At 41.1% G+C, this 18,154-nt stretch overlaps 1 protein-coding gene and 1 pseudogene across 1 annotated transcript; both read left to right on the forward strand.

Annotated features, from left to right (window-relative positions):
* Window positions 1-1,317: 1,317 nt before the first annotated feature.
* On the forward strand, window positions 1,318-15,897 carry LOC100917839 (cathelin). The gene is made up of 5 exons (XM_031961062.1): window positions 1,318-1,560; window positions 3,071-3,178; window positions 3,455-3,526; window positions 4,214-4,291; window positions 15,797-15,897. Exons 1-4 carry the CDS (start codon window positions 1,369-1,371, stop codon window positions 4,286-4,288), a joined length of 447 nt encoding a protein of 148 aa, XP_031816922.1. The 5' UTR covers window positions 1,318-1,368; the 3' UTR covers window positions 4,289-4,291; window positions 15,797-15,897.
* LOC100931913 lies at window positions 13,645-15,897 on the forward strand (annotated as a pseudogene).
* Window positions 15,898-18,154: the final 2,257 nt, after the last annotated feature.

Genomic DNA, 18,154 nt, shown 5'->3' on the forward strand with positions numbered 1-18,154 from the left:
CAATTGTTAGTAATGGACTGTCTATTTATTGCTATGCCAAGCTCAGTTTGTCCTTGAGACTCAATTGCAACATTTAGGTCCCTGTATCTACAAGTCGGGAGTTTCCCATGACAGGGGTTGTCTCACTCTCTTATTTTCTTCAGGGCTCTCCTTAGAGATTGTTGGAGTCCAGCTCTAGTAGCGATTTAAGGGTGTGAAATACAAGGGCCAGGTGGAAAGAATTTAATATGAACTCTTCAAATGGTATTGATCAGAGACAAATATATCTACTTCCAATGCTTATAGACTTGATACAAAATACACTCTTTGATGTTCAAATACTTTTTCTAGGAAAGACAATCTAGTGAGATGTAAATGGTTATGGCTTAATCTTGGTCACTTGGATAGAGCTCTACACAGATGAGATACACATGAAAGTAAACTTATATCAATTTCCTCAAGTACCTTTCTCCCAAATGCCTTTAGTCTCCATTGTGGCCTATGTTTCCTGTCCTAAGGTCAAAGGTAATCCTTTGACCCATTTTATAGTAGTTGTACATTTTGCTTCAGTGGCTTGATTTCTAATCATTATATTAACAAGTATGTCTCTGATATTTTATAAGAAAAGGGAGGTTGGTAAGGCAAGTTACTCTAAGATTCAAGACTTGGAATGGATTCTTACCTCCTGGCCCTCTACAAGAGATTACCTCTTCTGGCTGAAGAAGACCTACTATATGGCTTGTGAAATTCTCAGACATGTTCAGACCATAAGGCTGATGGATCAGCATACAGATTTGTTGATTTGAATGAGAGGGAGGCAGACTTCTAGCTGGGAAGACTTTACCAAAAGGAATGAGGAATCATATAAGGTACCAGAAATTTCTGGTTGACCTTGGACCCTCTGCTTTTGGAGAATTGAAGCTGAGCACTTTGGGGAGGAAAAGAGGAGGCTATAGAGGATAATTTAAGCAATCCTTTCTGTATTACAAAGTTCTTTGAGTAATTGGAAAGGCTTTGGACCACCCACCCATCCACAGCCCCTCCAGAAGTTTATAAGATAGAGATAGATGGAGAAATGATTTATTTCTTCACATTCTTTCACTTGCCTAATCTTTCTGTCTTTCTCCTTCTCTACATTTTCCTATACTTCCTTTTTTCACCCGACGCTTCCTTTTGGTTAACTTCAGGGCTTCATGAAGAAACTAAAGGAAGGATCCTTCAGCGCCAGGGATGAGGAAACCAGTGACAAAAGAATGGAGGAAACCATAGACCTCAGGGAACCGTTGGTACCCAGTGGATGGAGGGATTCATTGCCCTTGTGTAAGGCTGGGTTGGAGCCAGTGTATAAATGATAGCTTCTGTCTGCCCACAGCATTGAGTGTCAAGAAGATGAGAATGCAGAAGATCTCAAACATGCAGATACCCCTGTTGGTGCTGGGGCTGCTCAGCCTGACTCTACTTGCATCTGCCCAGGATGGAAGATATGAGGACGTGGTAAAAAGTTTCATCAGGGAATACAACGGGAAGTCAGGAACTGAAAACCTCTTTCGACTCTCCATCCTGAATCTGGCACCTGGGGAAGTGAGTAGCATTGGGATGGTGGGGGAGGGTTCCACCTTTCCAGATTCCCTGATATGAACTCTCCACTCTTGGGAACTTTGGTCTCCTCACTGGAAGCCATTGTGACATAGTGGAAAGAGAGGGGCAGCCAGGTGGCAAATGGGGTAGAGCACTGAGTTCATATCCACTCTCAGATTTTTACTAGCTGGGTCACTAGAGAAGTCCTTTAACCTCTGTTTGCCTGAGATGCCCCAAATTACTTGTGGGAATAATAAAAATATACCTCCATGAGTTACTGTGAGCAACAAATGAGGTAATAATTGTAAAGCATTTAACATAGTGCCTGGCAGATAATAACACCATATAAAGATTTGTGATTATTACTTTTGGAGGCAGTTCTCTTCTTCCAGGACTGACACTTTTTTCCAACTCTGAGCCATGACTCTATCCTCTCGGAGATTCAGTTTTCTTATCTGTGAAATAGGGATGATAAAATATTCTTAAACTATCCCAAAGTTTCCTTGTGACCTTTCCCTTGGCCTTGATTTCTCTTTCCATTTCCTGTGACTTTCCAATCCCATTCTTAGAGACCAAGCTCCTCATCAGTAACTCCCAATCAGAGGGATCTCTCTGTCTCTGTCTCTGTCTCTCTCTCTGTCTCTGTTTCTCTCTCTCTGTCTCTCTCTGTCTCTGTCTCTCCACATACGTTATACACTGCAGAGGATCATGAACTGTGAAACTGGAAAGAACCTTAGATGTCACTGAGTTTAATACCCACAATTTGAAAAGTAAGAAATCGTGACTCAGAGAAATGAAGGGTAAAGAGCATTGGTAACAGACCTGAGAATCAATGAATGAACTAATAAATGAAGGAAGAAAAAGGGATTTCTGTATCTGGCTCATTCCCTCTTTTAATCATTTCCTATTGCCCTTGCACATAGCTTACTATGTCTTATGTTCATTAATATTTTGTTTCTTCTCTTTACATTGTAAGCCTCTTGAAGGCAGGGTATGTCTTTTAATTCATTTTGGGTCCTAATTAGTACAGTGCCTGGTACATAGCAGATACTTTATAAGTGTTTATTCATTGAATGAATGTCTTGCTATGTCCCAGGAACAATACTAAGCACCTAGAATACAAATAAAATCCAGGTCTTCAGGCTCCAAATCCAGGATTCTTGTCATTACTACAACTTTCACATGACCCTGAGAATGTTTAAACTTGTATTGATTTTTTTTCCTTTTTGAGAGTTGTCTCCCAACCAGACTGAGATGGCCACTGAAGAGGGGGATTGTGGAAGCTGAGCACTGGGGGTGTGGGTGGAGGAACCAGAAGCCATTCAGGAGATCCTGGTTCTGCAAGCCTCCAATTCTGAATCTGTTGACAGTGTGACCTTGGGGGATTTCCTCTAGCAATTGAGAGGGTCAGATTGGATGGTGTCTAAAGTGCAGCACTAAATAGCTTGCTCCAGGCTCCCCAGGGGCTCTGCTGGAACCTGGGTCTAAAAGCCTGTCCTGCTTTCTTCCCCAGAACGATGATCCTGCTGCTCCTCGACCTCTGAGCTTTACCATTGCTGAGACCGTGTGCCTCAATGCTCAAAATCGCAATCCAGATGAATGTGACTTCCGGGAAAATGGGGTGAGAGTGTCCTGGGTTGGGGAGGGAGCCTGAGGCAATGAGTCTCTTTCTGAGTCTCTCCAACATGAGGAGATTGCTTGCTTAGAAGAGGGGGGAGGGTGCCGAGTTCTGCTTTCCTCCTGCCCTGAGGAAAGTGAGTTTCCCAAGAAGAGCTGCAGAAAAATCCTCCTGGTTGGCTGGGTTGGGACAAAGCTTGAGCTTGCTGTCAGCCCTGGCATGTCAGGGGCAAAGGTTACAGACTCTCAGTCCTGAACTATCTCTACAATCCCTTCACAGTTGGTGAAAGAATGCGTTGGAACCATTGCTCTGGATTCTACCCAGAACTCCGTTGATATTTCCTGTGATGGGGTAAGTGATGAATTCTCAGTGGAGATTTAAGGAGGAGTGCAAACCTCCAGGTTACAAAAGGGATTTATGATGCCTTGTTCACTGGAGGCTGCTGGGAGAGATCTGGATGGGATCAGCTTCCTCCAAACTTAGCGTAGCATAGCCAGTCTCCTTTTTTCCTTCCTGGTTCTAGGAGGAGATATAGCTATAAGGGGAGAATTTCTCTCCCCCATCCACCTTATCTAAAACTGGCTCTGGAACCTGAGAGATCTCTGACCAGCTGCATGGTCAATAAAACCTCATCCCAGGATGTTCCTGGGCATAGAAGCTTTTGAGGGGTGGGGGAAGAATTCCTTGTTTTTCTCTACATTTTCTGGGCCCAGAAATAGGAGGAGAATATCATTGGAAGACTATTTATCTTTATCAAAATGGTATCTGTGCTAAGTGGAGCTCCGGATCTAGAATTGCAAGGCTGAAAATTGGGGCTTAAATCCTGGGTTTGCCACCTGCCAGCAGGGTCATGATCTGTCTAAGTGTGCTCCCATTGTTAATGCGGACATTATATGAGGTGATTGCTGAGGTCCTTACAAGTCCCATAAACCTCTAATTTACCATATTTTAAGGGAGTGTATGGGGGAGGGGTTATTCTCTCTTCAACCTGACTCCAGAAGCCCTGGACTGAGGAGTTCTGTTTTCTTCCCTCTGCAGCCTGAAAAGATCAAGAGAATTGGGCTGATAAGACTGATTGGAAAAATCTTGAGGGGACTCAGAAGACTTGGCTAGGAGGTGAGACTCCTATGGAAGACTGAGTCTCAGATTTTGTTTTAAGGTCTGCCTCTTCAAATAAATAAACTCCAGTTTTACTCTTTCTGCATCCAAGTTTGCTCAGACTCTGTCCTCATTCCGTTTTTGGCTTAATATTGACATACTAATTATGTATCTTAGTCTTAGTGCACAATAAAAAAATGAAAAGACCCACCCACAGTCTTTCCCCTCAAGGAGCTTGTAATCTAGGAGGGTGGGAGTGGGAGCAGAGATATAAGTGCAGAATGTAAGGTGGAAATGTGTGGGAACAAGGCATCATCTAGATAAAGTGCTTGAGGAAATCTGAGAGAAAGATCACTTTCTGGTTAGGATCTATATGGGGCTGAGGATTGGGGAAGGGCAACAGACCTGAGATGTCTTCATCTTAGAGGAAGAGAAGGGAGACATGAGAAAAGGTGCATTCTAGACATGGGGAACTTTCTTTGGGAAGATCAAGAAAAAACTATCGAACAGTTAGAACCTAGTTTGAGTGGAAAATATTCAAAATATTAAAGGGTAGAGTGTGTAAGGTGTTGTAGATAGGCTGGGCTGATGAGAGTCTTTCATGCCAGACCTTGCCCAGGAGTTTGTAATTTATTCTGGAGAGAAGAGGGAGTCCCTGTTGTTGTTTTTATTAAGCAGGGGGGTGAGAAGATTACATGTTTCCATTAGCAAGAACTTTTTGGTAGCTGCTTTGAAGATGGAATAGAGAATGGAGGGACTGGAGCCACAGGGATTTAGTCAGGAAATTTTGCAATAGGTGAAAGAAGATGAGACTCAACGCTGGTATTTATAACAATGAAAAAGAGGATTTAGATGGGAAAAGCAGGGTGGACAGGATGGGAGGTAGAATTGACCAGTTCTAGCAAGTGAGTGGATGAGGCTCATAGTGGAGAAGGCATTCCCCTGGGAAAGGGCTATCCACCTAGACTCAATTGAGTATAGAGAACCCAATCGAGTGGTTCTTGTGAGCCTCAGTAGTGGATATGGGAAGAGGAGGAAGGAAGGCTTGTCCCTTTGAATAAGAAAAAAGAAACTAGTGAAATCAGACCCAGGTCTCTTATCCTTGTTCCCCCAAAGCAATATTATACTCTGACCCAGAGCTTCCCAGGCTCCACACACAGATTGGGTGGCAAACAAATAGTCACTTATCCTAGTATTTACACTTCATCACTTTTCTGAATTAGAGACTCCCTTGCCCTATTCTACAACCAGGCACTAAGTCAGCAAAAACCCCAAGTATTCATGCATCCCCTGACTCTCAGCTCTATAGAGAGCCTCACTAGCTACTGTCTTTTCTTCATCAGGATCAAGAGAATGAATGCCTGTGAATATATGGGCAATGGTAGCCTGGCAAAATAGCCCATACAGACCTACCACAAAGACAGAGTGGTGAAGGTTTTTTCCAAGGCCTGTAATTCCAGAGACATGCTCTTTCGCTGTATCAGTCCTCCCACTTGGTACTCCTCCCTTAACTTGCCTCAGTTTGCCATTAATCCTTATGAAGTTCCCTTTGTTCTAGAAGCCTTCTCCCTTGGCTTAAGCTCCTAGGGCCCCCTGTCCATAGGTACACACCTACCCCATTACCACATTCTCCTAGTGTATGGAGGTCTGGATCCCATGTTATTTCAGACAATGGAGCACAATTGCATCTGGAATTTTCACCTGTCCCTAAGTGTATTTGCCTTCTGCTTAAGATTCCTCCATTTGATTTAGATCCTATCACAGCCTCTGAGGCATGGTCATTTTTCCCTTCAAATAGGTGGTTCCCACCTTGTATCCCATACATTAAAAATAACTGGAAGATATTCCTTCTTTCTGTATCTTCTCACACTGAGGCTTCTTTTATACAACTATCACATCACAAGGGAGTGGAAGCATCTGTGTCTTTCTCTTATTCTTCCTTCAGGTTCTTTGATTTTCTCTTATTTTCCTGTATCTAGGCCAGTACTTGCATATTGTAGGTGTTTGGTGAATTGAATAACTTTTTGTCAAAAATATTATGGACAGGGATGACTTGTTATTAAATGAAAGATTGAATGACACTGCCTCTGAAACCCATTCCAGTCATGACATTTTATAATCATTTTATCTTTTAGGGCATAGAATGTCAACCTGTTCTATTGTAGCCAGCCAGCACTCTTGTCTCCTTGTTTCTGATCCCCCCTTCAGTACTCTTCCTGTCTTTATATTCAGTAATAACAGCTTTTTATAACACTTTAAAATTTACTAATCACCTTACAAGTCTTATCTCAATGGATTTTCACAACAACTCTGGCAGGTAGATGGCACAGACAGTATTATTCCATTATATATCCATGAGGCCCATCCCCTCATTTTCTTTTCTTTTCTTTTCTTTTTTTTTATTAAATAACTTTTTATTGACAGAACCCATGCCAGGGTAATTTTTTACAACATTATCCCTTGCACTCACTTCTGTTCCGATTTTTCCCCTCCCTCTACCCTCTCCCCCAGATGGCAAGAAGTCCTATATATGTTGAATATGCTATAGTATATCCTAGATACAATGTATGTGTGCAGAACCGAATAGTTTTCTTGTTGCTCAAGGAGAATTGGATTTAGAAGGTATAAATAACCTGGGAAGAAGAACAAAAATGCAAGCAGTTTATATTCATTTCCTAGTGTTCTTTCTTTGGGTGTAGCTGCTTCTGTCCATCATTGATCAATTGAAACTAAGTTAGATCTTGTCTTTGTTGAAGAAATCCACTTCCTTCAGAATACATCCTCATACAGTATCGTTGTTCAGGTATATAATGATTTCCTGGTTCTGCTCATTTCGCTCAGCATCAGTTCATGTAAGTCTCACCAATCCTCTCTGTATTTGTCCTGCTGGTCGTTTCTTACAGAACAATAATATTCCATAACATTCATATACCACAATTTACTCAACCATTCTCCTATTGATGGGCATCCATTCATTTTCCAGCTTCTGGCCACTACAAAAAGGGCTGCCACAAACATTTTGGCACATACAGGTCCCTTTCCCTTTTTTAGTATCTCCTAGTAGAGACATTGCTGGATCAAAGGGTATGCACAGTTTGATAACTTTTGGGGCATAATTCCAGATTGCTCTCTAGAATGGCTGGATGTGTTCACAATTCCACCAACAATGTATCGCTGTCCCAGTTTTCCCACATCCCCTCCAACATTCCATGTTATCGTTCCCTGTCATTCTAGCCAATCTGACAGGTGTGTAGTGGTATCTCAGAGTTGTCTTAATTTGCATTTCTCTGATCAATAGTGATTTGGAACACTCTTTCATATGAGTAGTAATAGTTTTAATTTCATCATCTGAAAATTGTGTGTTCATATCCTTTGACCATTTATCAATTGGAGAATGGCTTGATTTCTTATAAATTAGAGTCAATTCTTTATATATTTTGGAAATGAGTCCTTTATCAGAACCTTTGACTGTAAAAATGTTTTCCCAGTTTATTGTTTCCCTTCTAATCTTGCCTGCATTAGTTTTGTTTGTACAAAAACTTTTCAATTTGATATAATCAAAATTTTCAATTTTGTAGTCAATAGTGATCTCTAGTTCTTCTTTGGTCATAAATTCCTTCCTCTTCCACAGGTCTGAGAGGTAAACTATCCTATGCTCTTCCAATTTATTTATGATCTCATTTTTTATGCCTAGATCATGAACCCATTTTGACTTTATCTTGGTGTACGGTGTTAAGTGTGGGTCAATGCCTAGTTTCTGCCATACTAATTTCCAATTTTCCCAGCAATTTTTGTCAAATAATGCATTCTTATCCCCAAAACTGGGATCTTTGGGTTTGTCAAACACTAGATAATTAAAGTTATTGGCTGTTTTGTCCTTTGAACCTAACCTATTCCATTGATCAACTAGTCTATTTCTTAGCCAATACCAGATAGTTTTAGTAACCGCTGCCTTATAATATAATTTTAGATCTGGTACAGCTAGGCCACCTTCATTTGATTTTTTTTTCATTAATTCCCTTGAAATTCTTGACCTTTTATTTTTTCATATGAATTTTGTTGTTATTTTTTCTAGGTCATCAAAATAGTTTTTGGGAAGTCTAATTGGTATAGCGCTAAATAAATAGATTAGTTTAGGTAGTATTGTCATCTTTATTATATTTGCTCGCCCAATCCCAGAGCATTTAATATTTTTCCAGTTAGTTAGATCAGACTTAATTTGTGTGGAAAGTGTTTTGTAGTTTTGCTCATAAAGTTTCTGATTTTCCCTTAGCAGATAGATTCCTAAATATTTTATATTATCAGTAGTTACTTTAAATGCCAGCCCCTCATTTTCCAAAAGGATCCTTCATGACTGATCATTCTCATATGGTTAGAGTTTGTCTCTTCTTTTAGTTTTGGGTTTTCTGTTTGTGTTTTCTTCTAGGCCTGACTCAGTCAGTGCTCATGGAATTGAAGGTTTGATACCAGAATGAAATTCAACATTGGAATGACATTCAAACACCCATCTCTGAATTGCCCATCATGGTCCAAAAGCCAAACCAAAGTCCTAGGCTGAAACCATCTCTATTGCCTCAGTTGACTGGGAAGTGTTGTCAGCTCCCTGAGCTCTTAGTTCCCTGAAGTTCCCAAGAAGAGATCCAAAACCTTTTAAGGTAAACAAGCCCAACTTAAATGAGGTTGGGGTTAGGGTATTGCTCCTTTCACACTTTGCATTGTTTAGGTAAAGAGCTCTGCCCTTGAAATCAAAAGAAACTGAGTTCAAAATTCTGTCTCATACTGATTAGCTAGATGAAAAGTCATTTAACATCTTTTAACCTCAGTTTTTTCATCTGTAAAATGACTAGAGTCTCAATGTCTTCTCAAGTCCGTTTTAACTCTTAACTCTGTGAGCTACTACCCATAACCCTGTAACCTAGAGGTAAAGAAACTGGGGCAAAAGCTGCAAAGATAGAAAGGGGAGCTAAAAGGAAGAGAAATCAACTAGTAACTGTTATGATATCATGGAATAAAGAGTGAAAAGGATATTTTTCATCATTTGATCTTGTAAAAAAATTTGACACATTAAAAAATATCCATTTTAGTTTGCAAAAATTCTCCCCCACATTGTCATTTTTTAGAAATGAAATAGAGTCAAGAAAAAGAAATCACCCAATTGACTGTGGCTCTAGAGATACTTTCCTCCTTCTATCCCATTAATCCAACAGCTTTCTGCCAAAAGGGCAAAGAAATAAACATTTAATAAGCCCCCAGTATATGTGAAGTATTTTATTAATATTATCATAATTGATGCTCACACTAACCCACGAGAGATATAAGCTATTATTCCTTGATTTTGCAGTATGAGGACATTGAGGCAAACAGAGAATTACTGACTTGGCCCAGAATGACCAAACTATTAAGTGTCTGAAGTGACATTTGAACTGAGATCTATTCTGACTGCAGACTCAGCACTCTTTCCATTGCACCACCAGACTGCCTGAAGTCTAGAATCATACTTCACTAGCAAGTCCTCCTAAAGTAAAATGCATTGGGCAGATGACTGAAGTTGTTCTGCTAGTTTGGGTGAATTCCCTCTTTATGTTCCAACAAGTTTCTCTAAATGTCCATATTTGTCATTCCTAACAGAACCATAATATTCCACTATGATCAAATCATGGTTTCTTCAATCATTATGATGCAAATTGTATTCCCCTTGACTTTTGGGGGTGAACTCTGAAACTTTTCTCTGGCAGAGATCCACCCTTCAGAGCTTTATTTCTACTTCATTTTGTTGGAAATCTTGGCAGGGAGGAGCTTCACCCTATATTGAGTTGAAGATTAGCCCAGGACCACTCCCAGTAACTTGAATTTAAGTAGTCTCATTCAATTGGAAATCTGAGCCTGATATTTCTATTGAGTGGCTTGAAACTCCAAGATATCTTTTCAACTGGAAATCTAGGCCTGGGGGCATTGAATAGAAGCCCCCATCCTCAGACTTCTTATAAAAAAACAGTTTTGAACTCCAAATCTCTGCAGAAGTTCGAAGCAGTATTATTATGCCTTTCTAAGGTACCTCTCTTCTTGGCACAGCTGTGTACCAGAACTCTTGCCCACTGTGAAGACATTCTCTTCTCAGTGTTAACCTTTATTTCCCTAACAGGACTCTTTGCCACTAAGAAGTCTGTATTTCTAGCAAAGCTGGCTTCTCAGTGCCACTAAAAATCCCTTTTCTTGCTACATTCAGATTTTGGGTTTGTGAATGCTTTCACACTGAATCTCCATCAACCAGAAGGAATTCTCACATTTCAGTTTTCTACTACTAGAACCGCATCAATTAGACTACTGATTCTCCCATCAATAGACATATGCTTACCTTGTGTTTCTTTACTGCTACTAAAAATAGTGTTGTCAATATTTTTGAATAGAAGGTCTTTCTTTTAGGCCTTTGATCTCCACTGGGTCCATTAACTTTATTTTCCTATCTCTCTAACATATAGTAGGTGCTTAACAAATGCTTTTTTTCTTTCCCTTTTGTCTGAGAGCTTTTGGACTAATGGGGCAGAATGAGGCTCAATTTTAGACGCAGCCAATTTTATCTATTTTACTGACTTGTACTTCTGTTACAAAGAAGAGTACTTTGGTGGAATGCAGTCTTTGGGAAGTGATGGGTTTTTCATTTCAGATGAATGGACTACTAACTGTTCCTCCATCAAATCCTGTCCTCTTCTGCTAGGGTAGCAATTGTGATCTCAGACAAAGTTATATTTAAAATACATTTAGTTAAAAGAGATAATGGGGGAACTGCATTTTTCACATTTGCATAACTTCATTTCAAAGCATATATCTCCTAATTTAAATCTTACCACAACTCTATGAAATAAAAGGTACCAGAGCCAATGAAGCAATACTGGACATCCATGCACTAAATACTGCTTCCAGGCATGTGTATAAGCCATCTCCTGGAGCTGCATGGGAATATTCTCCCTTTGCCTTTCTTAACTGGATTATTAACAGCAGCCTCCTAATTGGGACTCCACTATTCAGTGTCTCCCTTCCTCAATCTGTACTGTTGATCAATGATGAATTGATATTCCTAAAACCTAAGTCTGAACATGTCACTGCCCAGTTTGCCTATTGCCTCTAGGATGAAATATAAACATTTGCATTTGACATTTAAAGCCTTTCACAATCTGACTCTGATGCGGGAAAGATTCCAATCTTTGATTCCCAACCCCCCCAGCTAATGTAAATTACCCTTTGACTCACAAATCCTGGTCCCTTTGAATTCCAATAGAAGACCGGGACCTGTCCCAGCCCCACCCGGATCTGAGCCAACTTTGGGGCTACACCCCAAAGCCCCTCAAGCTAAGTCTCCGATTTAAAAGGACCACACTGGGAACCCCTCTTTGCAGAGATTCCAAACATGGTAGCCATGTGAGGACCCTCTGTCCAGAGGACCCTCTGTCCACTGGACCCTCTGTCCAGTGCCCTCCTTCTCTCTACCTTCACCTATCTCCTACTTCTAAACTCAGTAATAAACCTCTTTTATCAATCTAGCTCTCCGGGCCAATAAATGCTTTTATTGGGAATTCTATGCTGCTACTAGACCTCATATACCGCCGTATCCTTGCACCGAATCCGAGGGGGTTGCAGGGGGACTATGTTTGACTCCCTGTACCCCAAACCTGGCACTAGACCTAACTAAACCCTAATTTCATTTAGGTACCCCAAATCTAGACCTCAACATGTGATCTACACCTCAACATTTGGTTCCTGACCTCAACAACTCCAGCCTAGTTTTCTGTTCTGACTTCATTAAACTGCCCTTCCCATAGTCTATGTTTCTGCTAAATGAGGTTCCTTACTGTTCTCTAAATAAGACGGGTCATCTCCCACCATTGTACCTTTGTGAAGAGGGGCAATCTCCATATTTGGAATGCCTTCTCAGATCAAGATTTTAGAATTTCTCCCTAGTTCCCTGTAAAGTACCACCTTCTTCATGAGGACTTTACTGAATCCTCCCCTCTACTACCCTCCAAACCTAGCAATTGTTAGTAATGGAATTGCTGACTGTCTATTTATTGCTATGCCAAGCTCAGTTTGTCCATCAAACTTCATTGCAACATCTAGGTCCCTGTATCTGCAAAGACTGGAGTCTCTTGTGATTGGGATAGTGTCTCTCTCTTATCCTCTTCAGGGCTGTGCTTAAAGATTGTTGGAGTCCGGCTTCAGTAGTGAATTAAGGGTGTGAAATACAAGGGCCAGGCGGAAAGAATTTGATATGAACTCTTCAAATGGTATTGATCAGAGATACAAATATATATACTTCCAATGCTTATAGGTTTGATACAAAATACACTCTTTGATGTTCAAATACTTTTTCTGGGAAACACAATCTAGTGAGATGTAAATTATTAAGGCCTTATCTTGATTCCTTGGACAGAGGTCTAAATAGTTGAGATACACATCAAAGTAAACTTAACATATCAATTTCCTCAACCTTTCTCCCAAATGCCTTTAGTCTCCATTGTGAGCTATTTTTCCTGTCCTAAGATCAAAGGTAAGCTTTTGACCTATTTGATAATTGTTTTAAATTTTGCTTCAGTGGCTTGATTTCTAATCATTATATTAACAAGTATGTCTCTGCTGTTTCATAAAAAAAGGGAGGTTGGTGAAGCAAGTTACTCTAAGATTCAAGACCTGGAATGGATTTTTACTTCTTGGCCCTCTACAAGAGATTACCTCTTCTGGATGAAGAAGACCTACTATATGGCTTGTGATATTCTGAGACAGGTTCAGACTGATGGATCAGCATATAGATTTGTTGAGCTGAATGAGAGGGAGGCAGATTTCTAGCTGGGAAGACTTTACCAAGAGGAATGAGGAATCATATAAGGTACCAGAAATTTCTGGTTGACCTTGGACCCTCTGCTTTTGGAGAATTGAAGCTGAACATTTTGGGGAGGAGTAGAAGAGGCTACAGAGGATAATTTAAGCAATCCTTTCTCTATTGCAAAATTCTTTGAGTAATTGGAAAGGCATTGTACCACCCACCCATCCACAGCCCCTCCAGAACTTTGTAAGACAGAAAGAGATGGAGAAATGATTTATTTCTTCACATTCTTTCACCTGCCTAATCTTTCTGTCTTCCTTCCTCTTGACTTTTTCCTGTACTTCCTTTCTTCACCCAACACTTCCTTTTGGTTAACTTCAGGGCTCAATGAAGAAACTGAAGGAAGGCTCCTCTAACCCTGGGGCTTGAGGAGACAAGTGGCAAAAGAATGGCGGAAACCACAGACCTCAAGGAACTGTTGGTACCCAATGGATGTAGGTATCCATTGCCCTTGTGTAAGGCTGAGGAAGAGCTGGTGTATAAATGATAGTTTCTGTCTTCCCACAGCATTGAGTGCCAAGAGGATGAGGATGCAGAGGGTCTCAAACATGCAGATACCACTATTGGTACTGGCGCTGCTCAGCCTGACTCCTCTTGCATCTGCTCAGGACTCAAGATATGAGGAGTTGGTGAATAGATTCATCAGGGAATACAACAGGAAGTCAGGAACTGAAAACCTCTTTCGACTCTCCATCCTGAATCTGGCACCTGGGGAAGTGAGTAGCACTGGGATGGGATATATATATATATATATATATATATATATATATATATATATACACACATATGTTTGTTTGCATTTTGTTCCCCCACTTTAGATTGTAAACTCTTTGAAGGCAGGGAATGTCTTTTGGCTCTTTTTGGATCCCCATTAGTACAAGCGCCTGGTACATAGTGGGTGCTTTATAAGTGTTTATTGATTGAATGTCTTGCTATGTCCAAGGAACAATGCTAAGCACCTAGAATAGAAATAAAATCCAGGTCTTCAGGCTCCAAATCCAAAATTCTTGTCACTACTACAACTTTCATATGATCCTGATAATGTTTAAATGTGTTCATTTTTTTTTTTTTTTCTTTTTGAGAGTTGTTTCCTAACCAGACAGAGAATGGCCATTGAGTAGGAGGATTGTGGAAGCTGAACATTGGGAGTGGGGATGGGGGAACCTGAAGCCATTCAGGAGACCCTAGTTCTGCAAGCCTCCAGTTCTGAAGCTGCTTGACAAATCCTTGGGGGATTTCCTCTAGAAATTAAGAGCATCGGGCTTGATGGTGTCTAAAGTGCAGCACTAAATAGCTTGCTCCAGGCTCCCCAGGGGCTCTGCTGGAACCTGGGTCTAAAAGCCTGTCCTGCTTTCTTCCCCAGAACAATGATCCTGCTGCTCCTCGACCTCTGAGCTTTACCATTGCTGAGACCGTGTGCCTCAATGCTCAAAATCGCAATCCAGATGAATGTGACTTCCGGGAAAATGGGGTGAGAATACTTAGCGCCTAGGGTCAGGGAGGAAAGCTGAGGCAATGAGTCTGTTTCTCGGGAGATTGCCGCCTTGGGGAGAGGAGGAAGCTGAACTCTGCTTTCCTGCTGCCCTGAGGAAAGTGAGATTCCCAAGAGGAGTTGCAGAAAAATCCTCCTGGTTGGCTGGGTTGGGACAAAGCTTGAGCTTGCTGTCAGCCCTGGCATGTCAGGGGCAAAGATTACAGACTCCCAGTCCTGAACTATCTCTGTAACCTCTTCATAGGTGGTGAAAGAATGCGTTGGAACCATTGCTCTGGATTCTACCCAGAACTCCGTTGATATTTCTTGTGATGGGGTAAGTGATGGATTTGCATTGGTGGACAGGGGGATGAGTGTAAACCTCCAGGCTTCATTAGGGATTTTTGGTGCCTTGTCAACTAGAGGGAAGAATTTCTCACTGGGAGAATTCTGGATGGGATCAGCTTTGACCATTCCCTCCAACCTTAGCCTAGCATAGCCAGTCTCCTTTCTTCCTTCCAGGTTCTAGGAGGAGATATAGATATGAGGGGAGAATTTCTCTCCCCCATCCACCTTATCTAAAACTGGCTCTGGAACCTGAGAGATCTCTGACCAGCTGCATGGTCAATAAAACCTCGTCCCAGGATGTTCCTGGGCATAGAAGCTTTTGAGGGATGAGGGAAGAATTCCTTGTTCTTCTCTACATTTTCTGACCCCCAGAAATAGGAGGAGAATATCATTGGAAGACTATTTATCTTTATCAAAATGAATATGAAGAAGAAACTACTGAGGTCTTAGCTTTCTGTGCTAGGTGGAGCTCCGGATCTAGAATTGCAAGACTGAAAATTGGGGCTTAAATCCTGGGTTTGCCACCTGCCAGCAGGGTCATGATCTGTCTAAGTGTGCTCCCACTGCTAATGGGGACATTACATGAGGTGATTGCTGAGGTCCTTACAAGTCCCATGAATCTCTAAATTACCACATTTTAAGGGATTATATGGGGGGAGGGGTTATTCTCTCTTCAGCCTGACTCCCAGAAGCCCTGGACTAAGGAGCTCTGTTTCTTCCCTCTGCAGCCTGAAAAGATCAAGAGAATTGGGCTGAAAGGATTCGGGATAGATTGAGGGATCTGGGTAACAGAATCAAGAACAGAATTAGAGATTTTTTTTCCTAGGAGGTGAGACTCCTATGGAAGACTGAGTCTCAGATTTTGTTTTAAGGCCTGCACTCTGCCTTGGCCTCTTCAAATGAATAAACTCCAGTTTTATTCTTTCTGCATCCATGTTTGCTCAGACTCTATCCTTCATTCCAATTTTGGCTCAATATTGAAATACTAATCATGTACTCTTAGTCTTAGTGCACAATAAAAGATGAAAAGACTCACCCACAGTCTTTCCCCTCAAGGAGCTTGTAATCTAGGAGGGTGGGAGTGGGAGCAGAGATATAAGTACAGAATGTAAGGTGGAAATATATGGAAACAAAGCAGCATCTAGATAAAGTGCTTGAAGAAATCTGAGAGAAAGATCACTTTCTGGTTAGGATCTATCTATATGGGGATGAGGATTGGGGAAAGATCAATAGACCTGAGATGTCTTCATGGAAGAAGTGACTTGTGAGCTGGGCTTTAGAAGAAGAGACATGAGAAAAGATGCATTCCAGACACAGGAAACTCTCTTTGGGAAGATCAAGAAAAAACCATGGAACATTTGGAACCTAGTTTGCCTGGAAAATATTTAAAATATTAAGGAATAGAATTTAAAGGTGTTGTAGATAGGCTGGGCTGATGAGAGTCTTTCATGTCCGACCTTCCCCACAAGTTTATAATTTATACTAGAGAGAATAGGGAATCCCTGTTGTTATTCTTGTTAAGCAGGAGAGTAAGAAGATGATTTTTTATTAGCAAGATCATTTTGGTAGTTGTGTGGAGGATGGAGTAGAGAAGGAAGGGATTGGAGCCAGAGGGATTAGTCAGGAGGTTATTGCAATAGATGAAAGGTGGTGAGATTCAAGGCTGATATTTATAGGAATGGAAAAGAAGGATTGGATGGGAAAGGCGTGGACAGATTAGGAGTAGAATTGACCAGCTCTGGCAACTGACTGGGCAGAGTGAATGTTGATTCCATTCCCCTGAGTATGAACTATCCACTTAGATCCAGTCTATATTAGATGAAACGATCCAGTGATTTTTTTTTGAGCCCCAGCAATGTATATGAGGAAAGATCTCTTATCTTTGTTCCCTCCAAAGCAATATCACACTGGGCCAGAGCCTCTCATACTGACAGGGTTCCCCAGGGGTGGCAAACATTCATTTATCCTAGTATTTACTCTTTATCACTTCTCTGAATTAGAGACTCCCTTGCCCTATTCTAGACACACACAACCAGGCACAGAGTCAGCAAAAATCCCAAGTGTTCATGCATCCCCTGACTCTCACTCAGCTCTACAGAGAGCCTCACTAGCTACTGTCTTTTCTTCAGCAGATCAAGAGAATGAATGCCTGTGAATATATGGGCAATGGTAACCTGGCAAAATAGCCCATACAGAGCAACAACTAGGCCAGAGTGGTGGGGGCTTTTTCCAGTTCCAGAGACATGATCAGTCCCTGTGGCCATCCTCCTGCTTGGCACTCCTCCCTTAATTGGCTCAGGTTGCCATCAACCCCTATGAGGGTCCCTTTGTTCTAGAAGTCTTGACCCTGAGCTTAAGCTCCTAGGACTCCTGTCTACAGGCTTAACACCCACCTCATTACCACATTCTCATAGTGTATGGAGATTTGGGTCCCATGTTATTTCAGACAATGGAGCACAATTGCACCTGGGATGGACTCTTTTCCCATCTCAATTCCACCTGCCCCCAACTGCATTTACTTTCTGCTAAGATTCATCCTTTTGATTTCAATCCTATCACAGCCTCCGAGGCATGGTCATTTTGCCCTTCAAATAGGTGGTTCCCACCTTGTATCCCACACATTCAAAATGACTGGAAGATATGTCTTCTTTCTGTGTCTTCTCACTCTCAGACTTCCCCTTTGTGATTATCATATCAGAAAAGAGTGAAAGCATCTATGTCTTTCTCTTATTCTTGCTTCAGATTCCTTGATTTTCTCTTATTTTTCTGCACCTAGAAAAATATTTTGTAGATGCTAATAAGTGTTTGTTAAATTCAATAACTGCTTGTCAAAAATAATATGGGCATAATTCCAAAAGACTTATGGTGGAGAGAGTCTCCAGAGACAGGACTATGGTGACTGAATGTGGAGCACAGCATAGTGTTTTCACATTTTTGTTGTTGTTTATTTTCTTGTTTTTTTCTTTGTCATTTTTTTCATTTTTCATCTGATTTTTCTTATGCAACATGATAAATGTGGAAATAGGCAATTCTGAATTGCCCATATGTAACCTATATTGGATTACTTGCTGTCTAGGGGAGGGGGGAGGGAGAGGGGGAAGGAGAGAGGGAGGGAGAAAAATTGGGAACACAATGTTTTGCAAGGGTCTATGTTGAAAACTATCTTTACATGTGTTTTGAAAAATAA

The sequence above is a fragment of the Sarcophilus harrisii genome, chromosome 1 (assembly GCF_902635505.1).
Source record: "Sarcophilus harrisii chromosome 1, mSarHar1.11, whole genome shotgun sequence".
Taxonomy (NCBI): Eukaryota; Metazoa; Chordata; class Mammalia; order Dasyuromorphia; family Dasyuridae; genus Sarcophilus; species Sarcophilus harrisii.

What these genes read in the sequence shown, in the direction of transcription:
- LOC100917839 (XM_031961062.1), top strand. Translation starts at nt 1,369, where the DNA reads ATGAGAATGCAGAAGATCTCAAACATGCAGATACCCCTGTTGGTGCTG. An exon ending in TGAATCTGGCACCTGGGGAA is followed by an intron (nt 1,561 to 3,070) that starts GTGAGTAGCATT and finishes TTTCTTCCCCAG; the next exon opens with AACGATGATCCTGCTGCTCC. An exon ending in GTGACTTCCGGGAAAATGGG is followed by an intron (nt 3,179 to 3,454) that starts GTGAGAGTGTCC and finishes ATCCCTTCACAG; the next exon opens with TTGGTGAAAGAATGCGTTGG.